Source organism: Monopterus albus, unplaced genomic scaffold (genome assembly GCF_001952655.1).
Source record: "Monopterus albus unplaced genomic scaffold, M_albus_1.0 scaffold57.1, whole genome shotgun sequence".
NCBI lineage: Eukaryota > Metazoa > Chordata > Actinopteri > Synbranchiformes > Synbranchidae > Monopterus > Monopterus albus.
The window spans coordinates 52,772-67,470 of NW_018127937.1; the positions used below are offsets into that span (position 1 = coordinate 52,772).

General features: G+C 43.1%; 1 protein-coding gene across 1 annotated transcript in view; it reads right to left on the reverse strand.

Moving 5' to 3' along the window:
* vps13c (vacuolar protein sorting 13 homolog C) overlaps window positions 1-14,699 on the reverse strand; it is a 110,943-nt gene that overhangs the window by 29,833 nt on the left and 66,411 nt on the right. The window contains exons 56-68 of the mRNA XM_020602650.1: window positions 14,416-14,505; window positions 12,879-13,034; window positions 12,334-12,598; window positions 12,056-12,216; window positions 11,835-11,956; window positions 11,315-11,612; window positions 10,770-11,159; window positions 5,398-5,502; window positions 4,195-4,350; window positions 3,079-3,204; window positions 2,853-2,989; window positions 1,841-1,967; window positions 399-634 (exon numbers count right to left, since the gene is read on the reverse strand). Coding sequence (XP_020458306.1) covers window positions 399-634; window positions 1,841-1,967; window positions 2,853-2,989; window positions 3,079-3,204; window positions 4,195-4,350; window positions 5,398-5,502; window positions 10,770-11,159; window positions 11,315-11,612; window positions 11,835-11,956; window positions 12,056-12,216; window positions 12,334-12,598; window positions 12,879-13,034; window positions 14,416-14,505 — 2,369 coding nt within the window. The remainder of the gene's footprint in view (window positions 1-398; window positions 635-1,840; window positions 1,968-2,852; window positions 2,990-3,078; window positions 3,205-4,194; window positions 4,351-5,397; window positions 5,503-10,769; window positions 11,160-11,314; window positions 11,613-11,834; window positions 11,957-12,055; window positions 12,217-12,333; window positions 12,599-12,878; window positions 13,035-14,415; window positions 14,506-14,699) is intronic.

The window sequence follows — 14,699 nt, forward strand, 5'->3', positions numbered from 1 at the left end:
TACTAATTATGTTATATTACACAGCCTTATGCTGGTTTACTGTTTACTTGACCCTTGCATGGGGATATGTACATACACATTGAGAGCCAATGTACCAGAGTCAAATTCCTCGTGTGTCCGACACACCTGGCCAATAAAGCTGATTCTGATAATATTCTTCACTTCCACCTGTTCCCAGGTTCTTGTTGTGCTTGTACTCTCTCTGAATATAATGCAGAGACAATACAAACAATACCATCATATCTGGTGGGGGTTGAACCACCAAAACATTTGGATAACCTTATCTGGCATAAAAAAACAAACAAACAAACAAACAAACAAACAGGATTGCTCATTGAATCTGGGATTTGTTCAGTGACATACAGATAACAGCCCCCAGGTGATGTGTTGGTGTTTACCTGGTGATGCCAATGTAACCAATCTCCTGCCGACTGGTGTTATTAATCAGTGACAGTCCGAGGTTTTGCAGTGACACCTTCACTTCTTGTTGAAACTGTTCGAGCTCCTCTGCTTGCCGAGCCTTTGTCACCACACCAGCGTCCTCTGTGAACAGCAGCACCCGCTGACGCCCGTCCAGGAAGGAAACCCAGTGGACCTGAGACAGGCTGTTGGAGGAGAACTGACCCACCTGGTCCTGAATGAACAAGGATGAACTATCAGAGGAGGAGTGTGTGTTTTCAGTTCTATTGTACTATCTTTATTGGGGAGCCAACACAAGGAGTCTGATTATGGTGTGGGGTTGAAAACTTCGTAGGGACCAAAAAGAAGAAGAATCCTCTTTTTATTGTCATTGTAACACGTACAACGAAATTTTGTTTGGAACAGAGGGCCCTGGGCCACTGCATGCGTACGTGCTGCCATCACAGGCAACTTGGGGGTTCAGTGTCTTGCCCAAGGACACTTCGATATGTGGACTACAGGCACCGAGATTCGAACCTCCAACGTTCCAGTTGGGAGACGACTGCTCTATGCACTGCACCACTGCCGGAAAAGCAGGTTTCCACAAAGTTAAGCATCTAACTGGTGGATACTGCAGAAAATTGACTTATATAGCACTCCTCTACATACGTCGTGAACACGAGAGCACTTTATACTATTTTGCCCATTCAACCATTCACACACACACTCGCACCTGATGGCGGGTTGCCCCTGTTGCCCCATCAGGTTGGTGGTTCAATCCCTGGCTTGTCTAATCCACATGTCTATGTGTCCTTGGGCAAGATTCTGAACCTCGAGCTGATCCTGCAGCAGTGTGTGAACACTTGTAGGTGCAAACGGGGCAAATTGTGTAAAAGTGCTTTGAATGCGCTTCAGTGCGTGGAAAAGCTCTTTTTGCAAGTCCACTTGCATTCTTCGGCCACTTGGGGGCAGAAGAAAAACTTGAAAACATCTGTCTCGTTGGTTGGGGTTTTGGCCAGTTGTTATACATCAGGAACTGACATTCATGCTCAACATCTGACATTCATGCTCAACATCTGACATGTTATCTTATTTACTAGTTGATCCTAACTTCTAATTAAACAGTTTGGTGTTCCCTCTCTGTTAGCTCCATTTCTGGTCTCCACCACCTCCTGAGGGAAACTTCTGGCTCTTTAGCTGCTAAATACTCAACTATTTTTACCAGCTGGTCTCTGACTGGTTCTGCTGAGCTAGTCGTGGACTGTGGCTTTTCAGAGTGTCTTCTCTGAAACCGAATCAGGCAGGAAATGTGCCACAAAGCCAAACTAGGAACTAAAAGAAGCTAGAATCCTGTCTCGGAACCCCAGAGAAACATGTTACTATTACACATAGCATCTTGTCAAAACAAAAATACTACTGGGTGCAGTTTTCCATGCCATACCTTGAGCAGGTCCAGCTCTCCTGAACGCTCCTTGCAGTTCCAGCTGAGCATTCGGACACCAGCTGGGTCATCCCATGCAAACCGCCGAGCCTCACCTGGTTTCAGCTCATGAACTACCGGTGACCCACTGAGGAAAACACAGACAGTAGTTAGGTTTCCATTAAATTGACAGAAATCTTTAAACTCCGATTCCTGAATTTCTGCAGAATAAAATGTGAATCAGTGTTTATGTGTCACCACCTTAAAGAGTGTGAACAGATGAGTTCATTAATGCTAGGGTGTATGTGAAGGCCGTCGGTGTGTTTCACAAGCTAACAAAGTAACATCCATAGCTCCACTGAGCACGATAAGAAAACCATATCCCTCCATGGCTTTATCAGTTACTAATAGTGATGCGTTGTTCAGATTTCTGTACTCTGTGTGCTGTGTGATTGAAGGAGGCAGAAGCTGGTCCACCCTAAAGACAAAGCACCCAGACCTCAAGTAGACCAATGCAGTATATATTACAGTACAATATATCTTGGTTGGGTCTCCCTTGAAAAAGAGATCTTGAACTCAATTGGACTTCTTGGTAAAATAAAGGTAAAATAAAAAATAAAAGTAGTTCAATGCAGCCAGGAATGTCAAGACGTGTACAATGGAGAAACAAAACCACCACTCCACAAGCCTCCACAGACACTTACAATGCAGTCCTGCCACCCCTCCCCAGGAATTTAACACCCATCCACACCGTGACTCATGTAACCCTAATGACACATATGATAGCCATGTGGGGTAATGCCATGACTCGACACCAATCAGTCTGGACTGAAGAAGCTTCACAGATGAGAGGTGCAATGTCTGGACATACAAGCTCCTGTAGTTACACGGCTTTATCAAAAACAATCATCAGCCAGGGTTGAAGGTCTCTTCAGTCAGTTTTTGCTCAGATTGACAGAAACGCCTGTGTGTGTGTGTGTGTGTGTGTGTGTGTGTGTGTGTGTGTGTGTGTGTGTGTGTGTGTGTGTGGTGCTCTCGGGGGCTGTAGTTGATGGTGACCCAGGGTGTGTGGTTGAACAGCAGGGCAGGAGCTGCTCCTTCATAGTAATCACTGAAGCTGATGATGGTGGAATGATCGGAGATGTTGACCTCCACAATAATCCCACCATACTGAAAATAGACACACTTGAAAAGCTCTGAAACACATTAATTTCTCTGAATTAATCAGAAAATGTGACGGGCCTAGCAGGGACACTGACCATGTCGAGACTCAGCAGGGTGCCGCTGTCCTGCTGGTTAAAGAAGAAGGACTTGGAGGTGGATTCTGATCCGATGACACGGACACACAACTTCCCTGAGCTGTTCTCCGGCCACAGAGGGAGGCACTTCAACACAATAGAGTAAAAGCAGCAATGACAACACTGTAGAGACTTTATTTTCTCAAAAATCCACTGAGTGGCTGCTACTCGGTCATATTTAGTAGTGACTTCACATAGATGCCCCATTTGTAATAAAACAAACTTCATATACAGTACCTCACAGCTCACAGGCTGTGATTGAAAACATGCTTCTTTCACACAAAGCAACAACCTGAACCTCGTTTTTATTGCCCAGTTTGTTTAACACAAGGAAATTCACTCCAGTTCAGTGGCTTTCAATGTGATTTTGTTAGTCAACCAGAAAATGTGCAATAAAATAAAATATAATAAAAAAAAAAAATATTGCACTGGGGCGTTTGCTGTATTCGGCTGTACAAACAACCATGGTTTAACTGTTCATCAGTTAACTGGTAATACAAAATGCTGCAGCCAGAGTCCCGACAGCAACTAGCAAGAAGATCATATCTCTCCCATATTAGCTTCTCTCCACTGGCTCCCTGTAAAATCCAGAATAGAGTTTAAAATCCTTCTCCTAACATACAAAGCCCTTAAGGACAAGACTCCATCATATCTTAAAGACTTCACAGAACCTTATCATCCCAACAGAGCACTTGGCTCTCAGAGTGCAGGTCTACCAGTGGTTCCTAGAGTCATATAGAAGTAGAATGGGAGGCAGAGCCTTTAGCTATCAAGCTCCTCTCCTGGGGCACCAGCTCCCAGTCTAAGTTCAGGAGGCAGATGCCCTAGACTTAAAACTTTCCTTTTTGATAAAGCTTATAGTTAGGTTAATATTGTTGTTCTGTCATTATTATTGGGTGAGGACGGGGGCTTGGGGATGCTTTATGTTAAGGTCAGGTTAGGTCTGGAAAAAGGTGTTGCTTATTGTCGGGCTCTGAAGATGTATGATGGAACGGCCTGACACCCCTTCACACTGCGGCCCGGTACCAAATGATCCAGGGACCGAGGGTTGGGGACACCTGCTCTAGGAATACTCACCTCAGTGGAGGGGATGTAGTGCCACCTGGTGCGGGCCTGGCTAATGACTTCTCCCACCTCCAGTTCATAAGATGACTTGTTAACCAGGGTGTAGAAAGGACTCATTGTGACTATCCTTGTCAGGTTAAAACTGCTCATCTGGATGCCCACACCCACCTGCCACATAGTAAAACAGCAAAGATCAGACTCTGGCTCCAACTAATGGTGACTTTCTGTTTTACTGTTTTATTTTCTAAGATAATCAGTTACTTGTTTGGTATACAAAAATAATAAAATACTGAAAAACATCCCATAATTTCACTTACATACAGTAAATGTTATGATGAACCATCAAATCAAAAACACACAAAGATAAAAAATGAAAATTGGTGGCACTTTTGTTAAGAAAATGACAAACTATTAATTATTTTTATTAAAATGGTTGGCTACTGTTTTTTTGTCAAGCAACTAAAGGGAGTTATTCCTTCCCGCTGACACCAATTGCTGCTCAGGGGGGTTTTGTTAGGTTTTCTCTACAACACTGTAAGGTTTAGACCTTACTTTTAGAGTGCCTGGCAATAACTGTTGTTGTGATTTGGCACTACATAAATAAAACCGAATAGAATTGAAGCTGGAAGTTAATTATGTTCTGGGCAGTTCAAACCACCTGTTGCAGGTCTTTCTTTTCCCCAGCAGTGCAGTTTGCATACCACCCTGAGATGCAGTATGTGAATATGCTCTCTGTGGTGGATTTGTAGAAGGTTGCCAGCAGCTGATGGGACAGGCTGATGTTTTTGAGTCTTTGCATGAAGTAGAGCCTCCGCTATGCCTTCCAGTCCATGACAGGTTTAGTGAAAACTGTATTCCCAAGAATCTAAAATTAACCACCCTCACCTTCGTCAGGATTGGAGCCTGTTCACTGCTTCTTGACCTCCTGAGGTCGATAATAATCTCCTTCACTTGGCTGATGTTAAGTGGCAGGTTGTTGTTCATGCTCCAGCACAACAGTCTTTACCCGCCATCCCTGTGCTGACTGTTGCCTGCCATCATTCCTATTACCAATGTGTCATATGCAAACTAAATGATGCTATTTGAAGTGTAGGCAGGTATACAATCATGAGTGTAGACCAAGTACAGCACAGGGCTGAGCATGAATCATTTAGTGATTGTTGACTGAATAGTAAACCCACATTTACAAAATGAGACACTGAGGGTTTTAGTTACCAGGAAGTCCATGTTGTTCGCGGGACAACGAACGCAGCCATAGCTTCCCACCGTGTCCAGAGAGAAACCGTCAGACCAAGAGCTGGTGGACACACTCACCTGGAGCTGCAAAAAACAAGACAACAGTCAGAAGTTATACTGTTATGATAGTAAACACTACAGGGAACATGAACCTGAGAATGCTGATATCTGATTGTAATACTGTAAAATTTGCATCCTGATCAACAGTGGCCATTTATGGTTTTAGTATTACTACTTTTTAACTTTGTGTGAAATATGTTTGACTAAAGAATTAAATTGGAAATAAAGTTGATTTGTCTTAAAAGATTTATTCTGAGTAGGCTGTAAATGAAAACCTAAATTCAAAAACTGAATAAAGGGCCAATAATTTAAGTAAATTCAACAAAAATCCAAAAAACTTCAGGCAGATATTAACTTTAGGAAACACTTGTCTCATAAATTTTAATAAAACAGTTTTATACCGGAAAAACTAAACAAATTTCACCACAAAATCAGGATAAGATCTGATGTTAAGATCTCACTGTCAAAGAATTTGTTCAATGTATGCTCAAGGACATCAAAGTTACAGTATTAAGTAGAAACCCGAATGTTTTGAGGGCCTGAAAAATTCAGGTACACACGAGTAATAAGATAGATTAATTTGTTGGTCAATCAGTCAGGCCGATATTTGGCATTTTTAGAAAACTGGCATCGGCACCCATGATGCCAATCAACAAAAACTGTCTGCAGACACATCTACATTTCTTTTTTTTTTTTTTACACTGCATTTTTTTTTCCATTTGTTAAAATTTTAAATAATAAGGGGAGTACAGAGTGTAGCAAACAGAGATGATGCTCATTCTGTATTTAAAAATACTTGTAATAATTCAAATATTTTCATAATTCATTCATGTTGTCATTTAAGTTCAGAAAATGCATCTCTCATTTGTTATTATTAGAAAGTCACTTTCGGCATTTTCCTGTTTAGGGATCGCCACAGCGAACTGTCACACTGACGACTCGCATGTTGACATTTGGCACATGTTTTACGTCGGATGCCCTTCCTGACGCAACCCTGACTTGAACCCGGGCCGCAGCGGCGAGAGCGCTGCGCCTTAACCACTAGCCTACCAGGGACGGCTATATTTGTTATTATTAAGATGTTAAATTTTATCTGATGCAGGGTCTGTTCAGTTAAACAAATGGTATTTTGTACAATTTCCAGTCTGGCTTTAGACAACACAATACCGAAAATGTACTGACAAAGGCACTAAATGATATTCATGGTTTTACTGATGCTGGTAAAACAACCGTCCCCCTCCCCCACACAGCACTGAGCTGCTTCAGATTATATACAAAATATAAAGGCTGTTTGTCTCGGTTGGTGCCTATAGTTCTGAACAGATAACCACAACCTGTGGTATCCCCCAAGGACCTGGCTAGTTAATCCGTACAAACTTCCACTGGGTCAAGCCTTACATGGCTATGGCATTCCCTATTACGGTTATGCAGATGATATTCAGATTTATTTAGCACTTATCCAAATGATTGCGCAACCTTAAATACTGTCTTACAATGTTTGTAGCAAATAAGCAACTGAACAAAGTTTCTTAAGACTGCGGTCATTGTCTTTGGAAATGAGGACAGAACTGAGGTTATTGATTGGCTCAAGACTGCATCTACAGTGCCTTGCGAAAGTATTCGGCCCCCTTGAACTTTGCGACCTTTTGCCACATTTCAGGCTTCAAACATAAAGATATAAAACTGTAATTTTTTGTGAAGAATCAACAACAAGTGGGACACAATCATGAAGTGGAACGAAATTTATTGGATATTTCAAACTTTTTTAACAAATAAAAAACTGAAAAATTGGGCGTGCAAAATTATTCAACCCCCTTAAGTTAATACGTTGTAGCGCCACCTTTTGCTGCGATTACAGCTGTAAATCGCTTGGGGTATGTCTCTATCAGTTTTGCACATCGAGAGACTGAAATTTTTGCCCATGCCTCCTTGCAAAACAGCTCGAGCTCAGTGAGGTTGGATGGAGAGCGTTTGTGAACAGCAGTTGTCAGTTCTTTCCACAGATTCTCGATTGGATTCAGGTCTGGACTTTGACTTGGCCATTCTAACACCTGGATATGTTTATTTGTGAACCATTCCATTGTAGATTTGGCTTTATGTTTTGGATCATTGTCTTGTTGGAAGACAAATCTCCATCCCAGTCTCAGGTCTTTTGCAGACTCCATCAAGTTTCCTTCCAGAATGGTCCTGTATTTGGCTCCATCCATCTTCCCATCAATTTTAACCATCTTCCCTGTCCCTGCTGAAGAAAAGCAGGCCCAAAACATGATGCTGCCACCACCATGTTTGACAATGGGGATGGTGTGTTCAGGGTGATGAGCTGTGTTGCTTTTACGCCAAACATAACGTTTTGCATTGTTGCCAAAAAGTTCGATTTTGGTTTCATCTGACCAGAGCACCTTCTTCCACATGTTTGGTGCGTCTCCCAGGTGGCTTGTGGCAAACTTTAAACGACACTTTTTATGGATATCTTTAAGAAATGGCTTTCTTCTTGCCACTCTTCCATAAAGGCCAGATTTGTGCAGTATACGACTGATTGTTGTCCTATGGACAGAGTCTCCCACCTCAGCTGTAGATCTCTGCAGTTCATCCAGAGTGATCATGGGCCTCTTGGCTGCATCTCTGATCAGTCTTCTCCTTGTATGAGCTGAAAGTTTAGAGGGACGGCCAGGTCTTGGTAGATTTGCAGTGGTCTGATACTCCTTCCATTTCAATATTATCACTTGCACAGTGCTCCTTGGGATGTTTAAAGCTTGGGAAATCTTTTTGTATCCAAATCCGGCTTTAAACTTCTCCACAACAGTATCTCGGACCTGCCTGGTGTGTTCCTTGTTCTTCATGATGCTCTCTGCGCTTTAAACAGACCTCTGAGACTATCACAGTGCAGGTGCATTTATACGGAGACTTGATTACACACAGGTGGATTCTATTTATCATCATTAGTCATTTAGGTCAACATTGGATCATTCAGAGATCCTCACTGAACTTCTGGAGAGAGTTTGCTGCACTGAAAGTAAAGGGGCTGAATAATTTTGCACGCCCAATTATTCAGTTTTTTATTTGTTAAAAAAGTTTGAAATATCCAATAAATTTCGTTCCACTTCATGATTGTGTCCCACTTGTTGTTGATTCTTCACAAAACATTACAGTTTTATATCTTTATGTTTGAAGCCTGAAATGTGGCAAAAGGTCGCAAAGTTCAAGGGGGCCGAATACTTTCGCAAGGCACTGTATTTGCGACTTGAACTTGACTCATACACAAAATGACTCGGGACTAATCCTCAAAAGACTTGAGATTTGAGAACAAATCTTAATTGTACTTTTTTTCTGCACATCAATGTTAAGGAAACATCTGTGAGCTGAATGTCATTCCCTTTCCTATTGTCATGCAGAATTTTACACGTGCACGGCGCACTGCCACAAGTAGCCTAAGCTGCAGCTGCTCCGCCATTTTATCAGGCACCTCAAAATGCAACGAATAGGTAAGTCAGTCACTTGGTAAGGTGAAAAGCAAGTTAATATTAATGCCTATGGACCGTTAGCAAACTTGTTAGCTCAGCATCAGCTATCTAACATTACCTCATTACTAGTTTTGCAGCTAAAGACATTAACTTAGTAACAGAGTGGATGACAGACTCTGCTTGCCTGCTACACTTGTTCACATATAATACTGGCTTTGCAGTGACTACAGAAATAACTGGGTAATTAATCATCCACGTTCCTCTGCCACCATCTGTGAGATAACATTTAACTGAGAGAAAGACCATGTTAATTATTAACATGGGCAGGTTACAGGTTTACTGCTGACCATATAAACATAGCGCATGACAATAAACACTTTGAGTCTTCAAAGTTACAGGCTTATTAGTTTACCGTTACACCAGGCTCGACTAGCTACAGTCATGTGTTAATTTGCAGTAGGTTATAAGCTGCCATTAGACACTGTCCTTTTTGATAAAGCTTACAGTTAGCTTAATATTGTTGTCTTCAAAATAATACTAGTAGGACAGTGAGGGAGGGTAGAAAGGTACTTAGTATGCTGCGATATTTCTTCTGATATTTCATGGCATCATAACATCTAATGTTGCTGAACAGAGATAAGACTGACAGCCATTTTGGTGTCTGCAAGCAAACAGGGGGCCTGGGCCGTTCTGTTGCCACTGAGTATATGTAACCGTACCAGTGGTTTCTAGTCAACAGCACGGCCGTCGTTTGTGCCCATGTAGTGGTGGCTATGAAATTATTGGACACGCATTCTACGATATGTTTGGCTTGGTGGGCCATCCCTTACATATAGGCCTAGGCTGAGGGTCTTCTCAAGGTGCGGAGCACCACTCCTCTCCTCTCTCTCCATCCATCTATATGCCACCACTACCCATCATTAACTGTGTGTCTCCTCCCTACCTCTCCTGTAGTGTCTCCTCTCTACCTCTCCCATAGTGTGTCCTTTCTGCAGGTAGCCCTGGCTCTGTCCTCTCTCTCTCCCTGTACCTTTCTGCAGGTAGCCCTGGCTCTGGAGCTCTACATTTCTGATGAGCAGTCACCGGCCACATCAACCTAGCCAGCTTGTTGCGTTTCTTTTCTCTCCTCTGTCCACTCACCCCAACTGGTCGAGGCAGAAGGCCGCCCACCAAGGCTTGGGGTCTGTCAGAGGTTTCTTCCATTAAAGGGAGTTTTTCCTCCACGCTGTCGCCAAGTGCTGCTCGGGGAGGTTGTTGGGTTTTTCCTCTATACAATTAATAATAACAGTAAGGTGTAGACCTTAACTTTGTCAAGTGTCTTGATGACTTTTGTTGTCATTTGGCCCTGTACAAATAGAACTGAATTAAATTAGTTGGAGACCCAGTGTAATAGCACAGTAGCTTGTATTCTTAACCGTTATTGTAAAAGAGCTTCATTATTGCTTACCTATAAGGTTAGCAGTATTTTCCTGTTACCCTGAGTAACTGTCACAATTCAGTTTATATATACTATGTACCAAACCCTATCAATTATAATGCACTATATGTTTTGAATTCCTTGGATACAGCAATGTAGTGTCTAATCAGTCTGGATGGCAGCATTACAACCATAAGAGACTTGATACTTGACTTGAACTTGCAACTTGTGAGCATCTCTGACACACACACACAAACAATTTGGATAAAACCCCCCAGGTTTTGGTCAAATCTTGTCCTAAGCTGACACTACAGGAGGGTAATGGGGTCATTAAATACTTAAGGTTAAGACATTCACAGATATAGAAATCACGCGATGATAGGACTCAGAACCTGTCCAAGTGTTTGTCTCACCTTGTTCTTGCTGAACAGGTTTTTCTTCCTGAAGGAGAACAGGATGATGTCTCTGTGGTCAGCCGGGTGTTTGATGCTGATGTCCTCGGCTCTGTATTGCAGCACTCGAGATGTCTTGTTGATGATCCAGTATGGGCTAAAGAGCGACAGCAGCAGGCGGCTTGTCGTCCTCTTCACGTGAACACTCACATCCACCGTCATGTTGGTGTCCGAGTCACAGGTGAGACACATGGTGAAGAACTCGGGCATTTCCCGTTCGATACAAACGTGTCCATGCCAGTTGCGGCCCTGATACTTCATCAGCACCAAAGACATGATCTCACCTGAAGCGCGAGCATTTAGGAGCTCTGATGTGCTGCCTTCATAAAGATCATAAGAATCTGCTGAGCTCTGAGGAGGAAAAACCACAGTATCTGACTTTAGTTCACACAAGTGAATTGATGTGACCCTAAAAGAACAAAAATCTTTAAACCTGCTAATATGTGAAGACCTTTTATTAGTTCTTTTGGACTCTATTCTTGTTTGATTCTGCAGGAGCTGCTTACCTCCATCATGTAACGAACAGTGAAGGGGAGCAAGTTGCGTAGTGTGGCCACGGGGTGGAGGTGGATGACGTAAGCGGGGTTCCAGTCCTCCTCGCCACGGCGGATGATTTGTTGCAGATTGTCAGGGACAGCCTGCGTGCTGACCATCAGTGGTAGCAGGCCACTCTCAGTCGCAGGGCACTGCAGCACCGAACACACCTCCGAGCTGCGGTGCACCTGCTCCTTCCAGGCCACACAGGTGGAGGATGGACTGTACTTACCGTCCAGAGAGCCCGCTGGACATACAAACAGCTGACAACTGGAGCACAGAAGGAGACAAATCTACAGTCAAAACCTTTGGCACTTGGTGCCACAGAAACTACAAACACCTATACAAGCAGCAGCAGAGGACAAAATTCATTATCTGCAGAATGAAATAAATCCATTTTAAATAACAAAACCAGAACCTGACACCACATTGATGATGCTACATGCTAACAATCATGCCCTTGTTTCCATGAGCAAGGCAGTGTCACACTACCTATATGTTTCTAAGGTGACATGAAACTCTCTCTCAGGTTCGGCCTGTCCAACACTCTGCAGACTCCTCGATGCTGGACAGTACTTCAGGATAGTGAATGGCACTGAGAAGTGGTTCTTTATCTGAAAACACAAACAACATTTAGAAATAAAGCTGTCCTGCTGCTCAGTCTTCAGCATGTTCAGACTGTCAGATGATCGTTGAAGGTCTGTGAATTGGACCTGCAACGGCGAGCGGACAGTGATGATCTTATTGCCCTCGGTGGCATCAATCTGCAGCAGCACAGAAACAGCCTCCATGTGCATCGGACCACGGATGTTGTAGAGACGGCGTCCCGGTTTGTCCATAGCGATGCGTGAGATCTCGCTGTATCCAGAGGGCACTGCAGATCCAAAGACACATCTTTACTCAGACTGTCTTACATGTCACAGATTGAAACAATGGACAGTGTGAACGTAAAACCACAGAGCGAGAATGCAGTGAAGTGAGCAGTTCTGACCAATGCTGAGGTAAAACAGGCAGCTCTCTTGCTGCTGTAGAGCTGACAGTTTGCCTCGTGATGACCGTTCAAAGATGGAGTGCTCCAGGTCCATCCTCTGGTCCACCGACAGCTCAAGTAGTTTGCCTGACTCCGTTGAACCAACCAGCCTCAGGTTGGCACTATGCTGCACAATGAGGGGGATCCCCAGAAAGTTTCTGATGGTGAAGGGGGCCTTCTCCTTCAGAGTGTAATCAAAAGTGGAGGCAGTGCCCTCAGAGAATGCCTGATTAAAACAGCAATGGCAAAGCAAATCTATAAGGTACTGGCACTACTGAATGAATAAAATGACAATGAGTTCAACCTCACAACAATCAGAGAAAGGGTTTCGTTTCCTGCTCTAAATAGCTGGTCTTTGTCTTTCTGCTGAAACTGATGCGTCCTACTTCTGAGTTGGGGAACACCAGTCAGATAGCTTTGGATGTGTTACCAAGATGGGGACCTCTGTCTTTACGGATCCTGTAAAACTCAGTAGGTAGTTATGCTTTGTTTATGATGTGTTGTACCTTGGTGAGGTTATGGAAGACATTGAGGCAGCACTGAGAGACTGTGATGTTCATAGTGTCTTTGGAGCAGAGGTTGATTGCCGTGCAAGGCTCAGGAAGAATTACAAAGTCATCTCCGTGAACAGGACTCTTATCCTGGACTGGGTTGTTCTTCATCTGCAGGAACAAACACAACAACAATTCACTTATCACCTTGGTGAGTGTTTTTTTTCCCCTAAACATATTATTAGCTAAAAATAAAAACCAATAAAGCCTCATATCAGTAACACCTATATAATAATAATAATCACCTTTATTTGGCCAAGTATGTTACACACAAGGAATTTGTTTCCAGTACAGAACCGAGGCAGCCATCTGCGGCGCCAACTCAACCGATGGCTCTAACCATCGGGGGCAACTTGGGGATTCGGTGTCTTGCCCAAGGACACTTCGACATGTGGACTGCAGGCACTGTGATTCGAACCTCCAACTCTCTGTTTGGGAGACAAACGCTCTACCCACTGAACCACAGTTCTGGGCAATTTTGCTGGGCAGTGTGTGGCAGGCTTCAATGTCAATTTTGTCCATAAAAATACCCTTACAGTCCAAAAAGCTAAGTTCCTGTTGCTCCAGTGACGCTCGGCCTTAGAGGCTTCGACTATTCTCCTGGTACTGGAGTCCTTGGAGCCCACAGCCACCCCAGCATATATTTGGTGTCTGGTCCTCAGGCCGCTGGTAATAAGATCATTCACCCAGTAGTACTGCTTGAGTTTGACCACTCCATTCTCCAGAAATGTGACCTTCTTATCCTTTTTCATACTTTGTTTTTTAAGTGACTGAACTTCTCCCATCAGTTCCACTATCCTATTTTATTATGTGGCAACTTTTGTCAACTCGGCTGACAAGACAACGAGAGATTTCTTGATCTCATCCATCTCATTTTGAAGATTTGCAGCATTCCTTGATGCTATGTTGTTTCCCCAGGATGTGGTAATCTACTGAAACATAACTGCCTGTAAATTATAGCTGGGGTCACTGGGGAAGTGTTATAATAAACAGCTTTTCCTCGACATGCTTTCTGACATACAGTACCTCTGCTGGCCAGGTTAAAAAAAAAGGTGCTATGATGTATTGGACCCATCATAAAACATCCACACTCTAGAGGGGAGGGATATTTTGGTTGACCTTTGGATTTTTATTTGAGAGAACAAAAGTGTCTGAAACCTGAAACTGTTTAAGGATTAAACATTTTTATAGGCATAGACTTCATTTATGAGAGGTTTTTTTGTGGCACATAGTCTAGGCTGAAATCTGGAGCAATTTATGATATATTGCTGGGATAATAAAATGAATATCCTTTTTATGCTGGTAGATTATGGCCACTTTACACATGAGTATGTGTGGCACTCTATCCCAAACTGCCTCACAAAGTGTGTCAAGAACAGTTGAGTGGAGGAACAAGGAGGACAGCAGTTTGAACATTGAAGAGATTTTATCATCAAATCTCAGAAACAACACATGCAGCTGATCAACACAGAAGTAGTGAAAACAGTTTTACCTCAAGCTCCAGGGTCCATCTACGTCTGCCGCCATCAACTCGTTCGATCAGAGGCTCCCACACTGCGTGGATCTCATTGAAATAGTTCACCTGCAGACACAACAGGTGTCAGCGTTAAAACACTTTTATGTTATACATGCTGGGTTTGTTTTCAGTTCCACCGCAGCAGGTTAAAAACAGGTTTACAAAAGGTATGTGTCAGATGTTCACAGTCTAAAAGTTGTCATGGTAAATTTCTAGCATGGAGAAGACAGATTCGCGAATAACTGGACTTTTCTAGATGC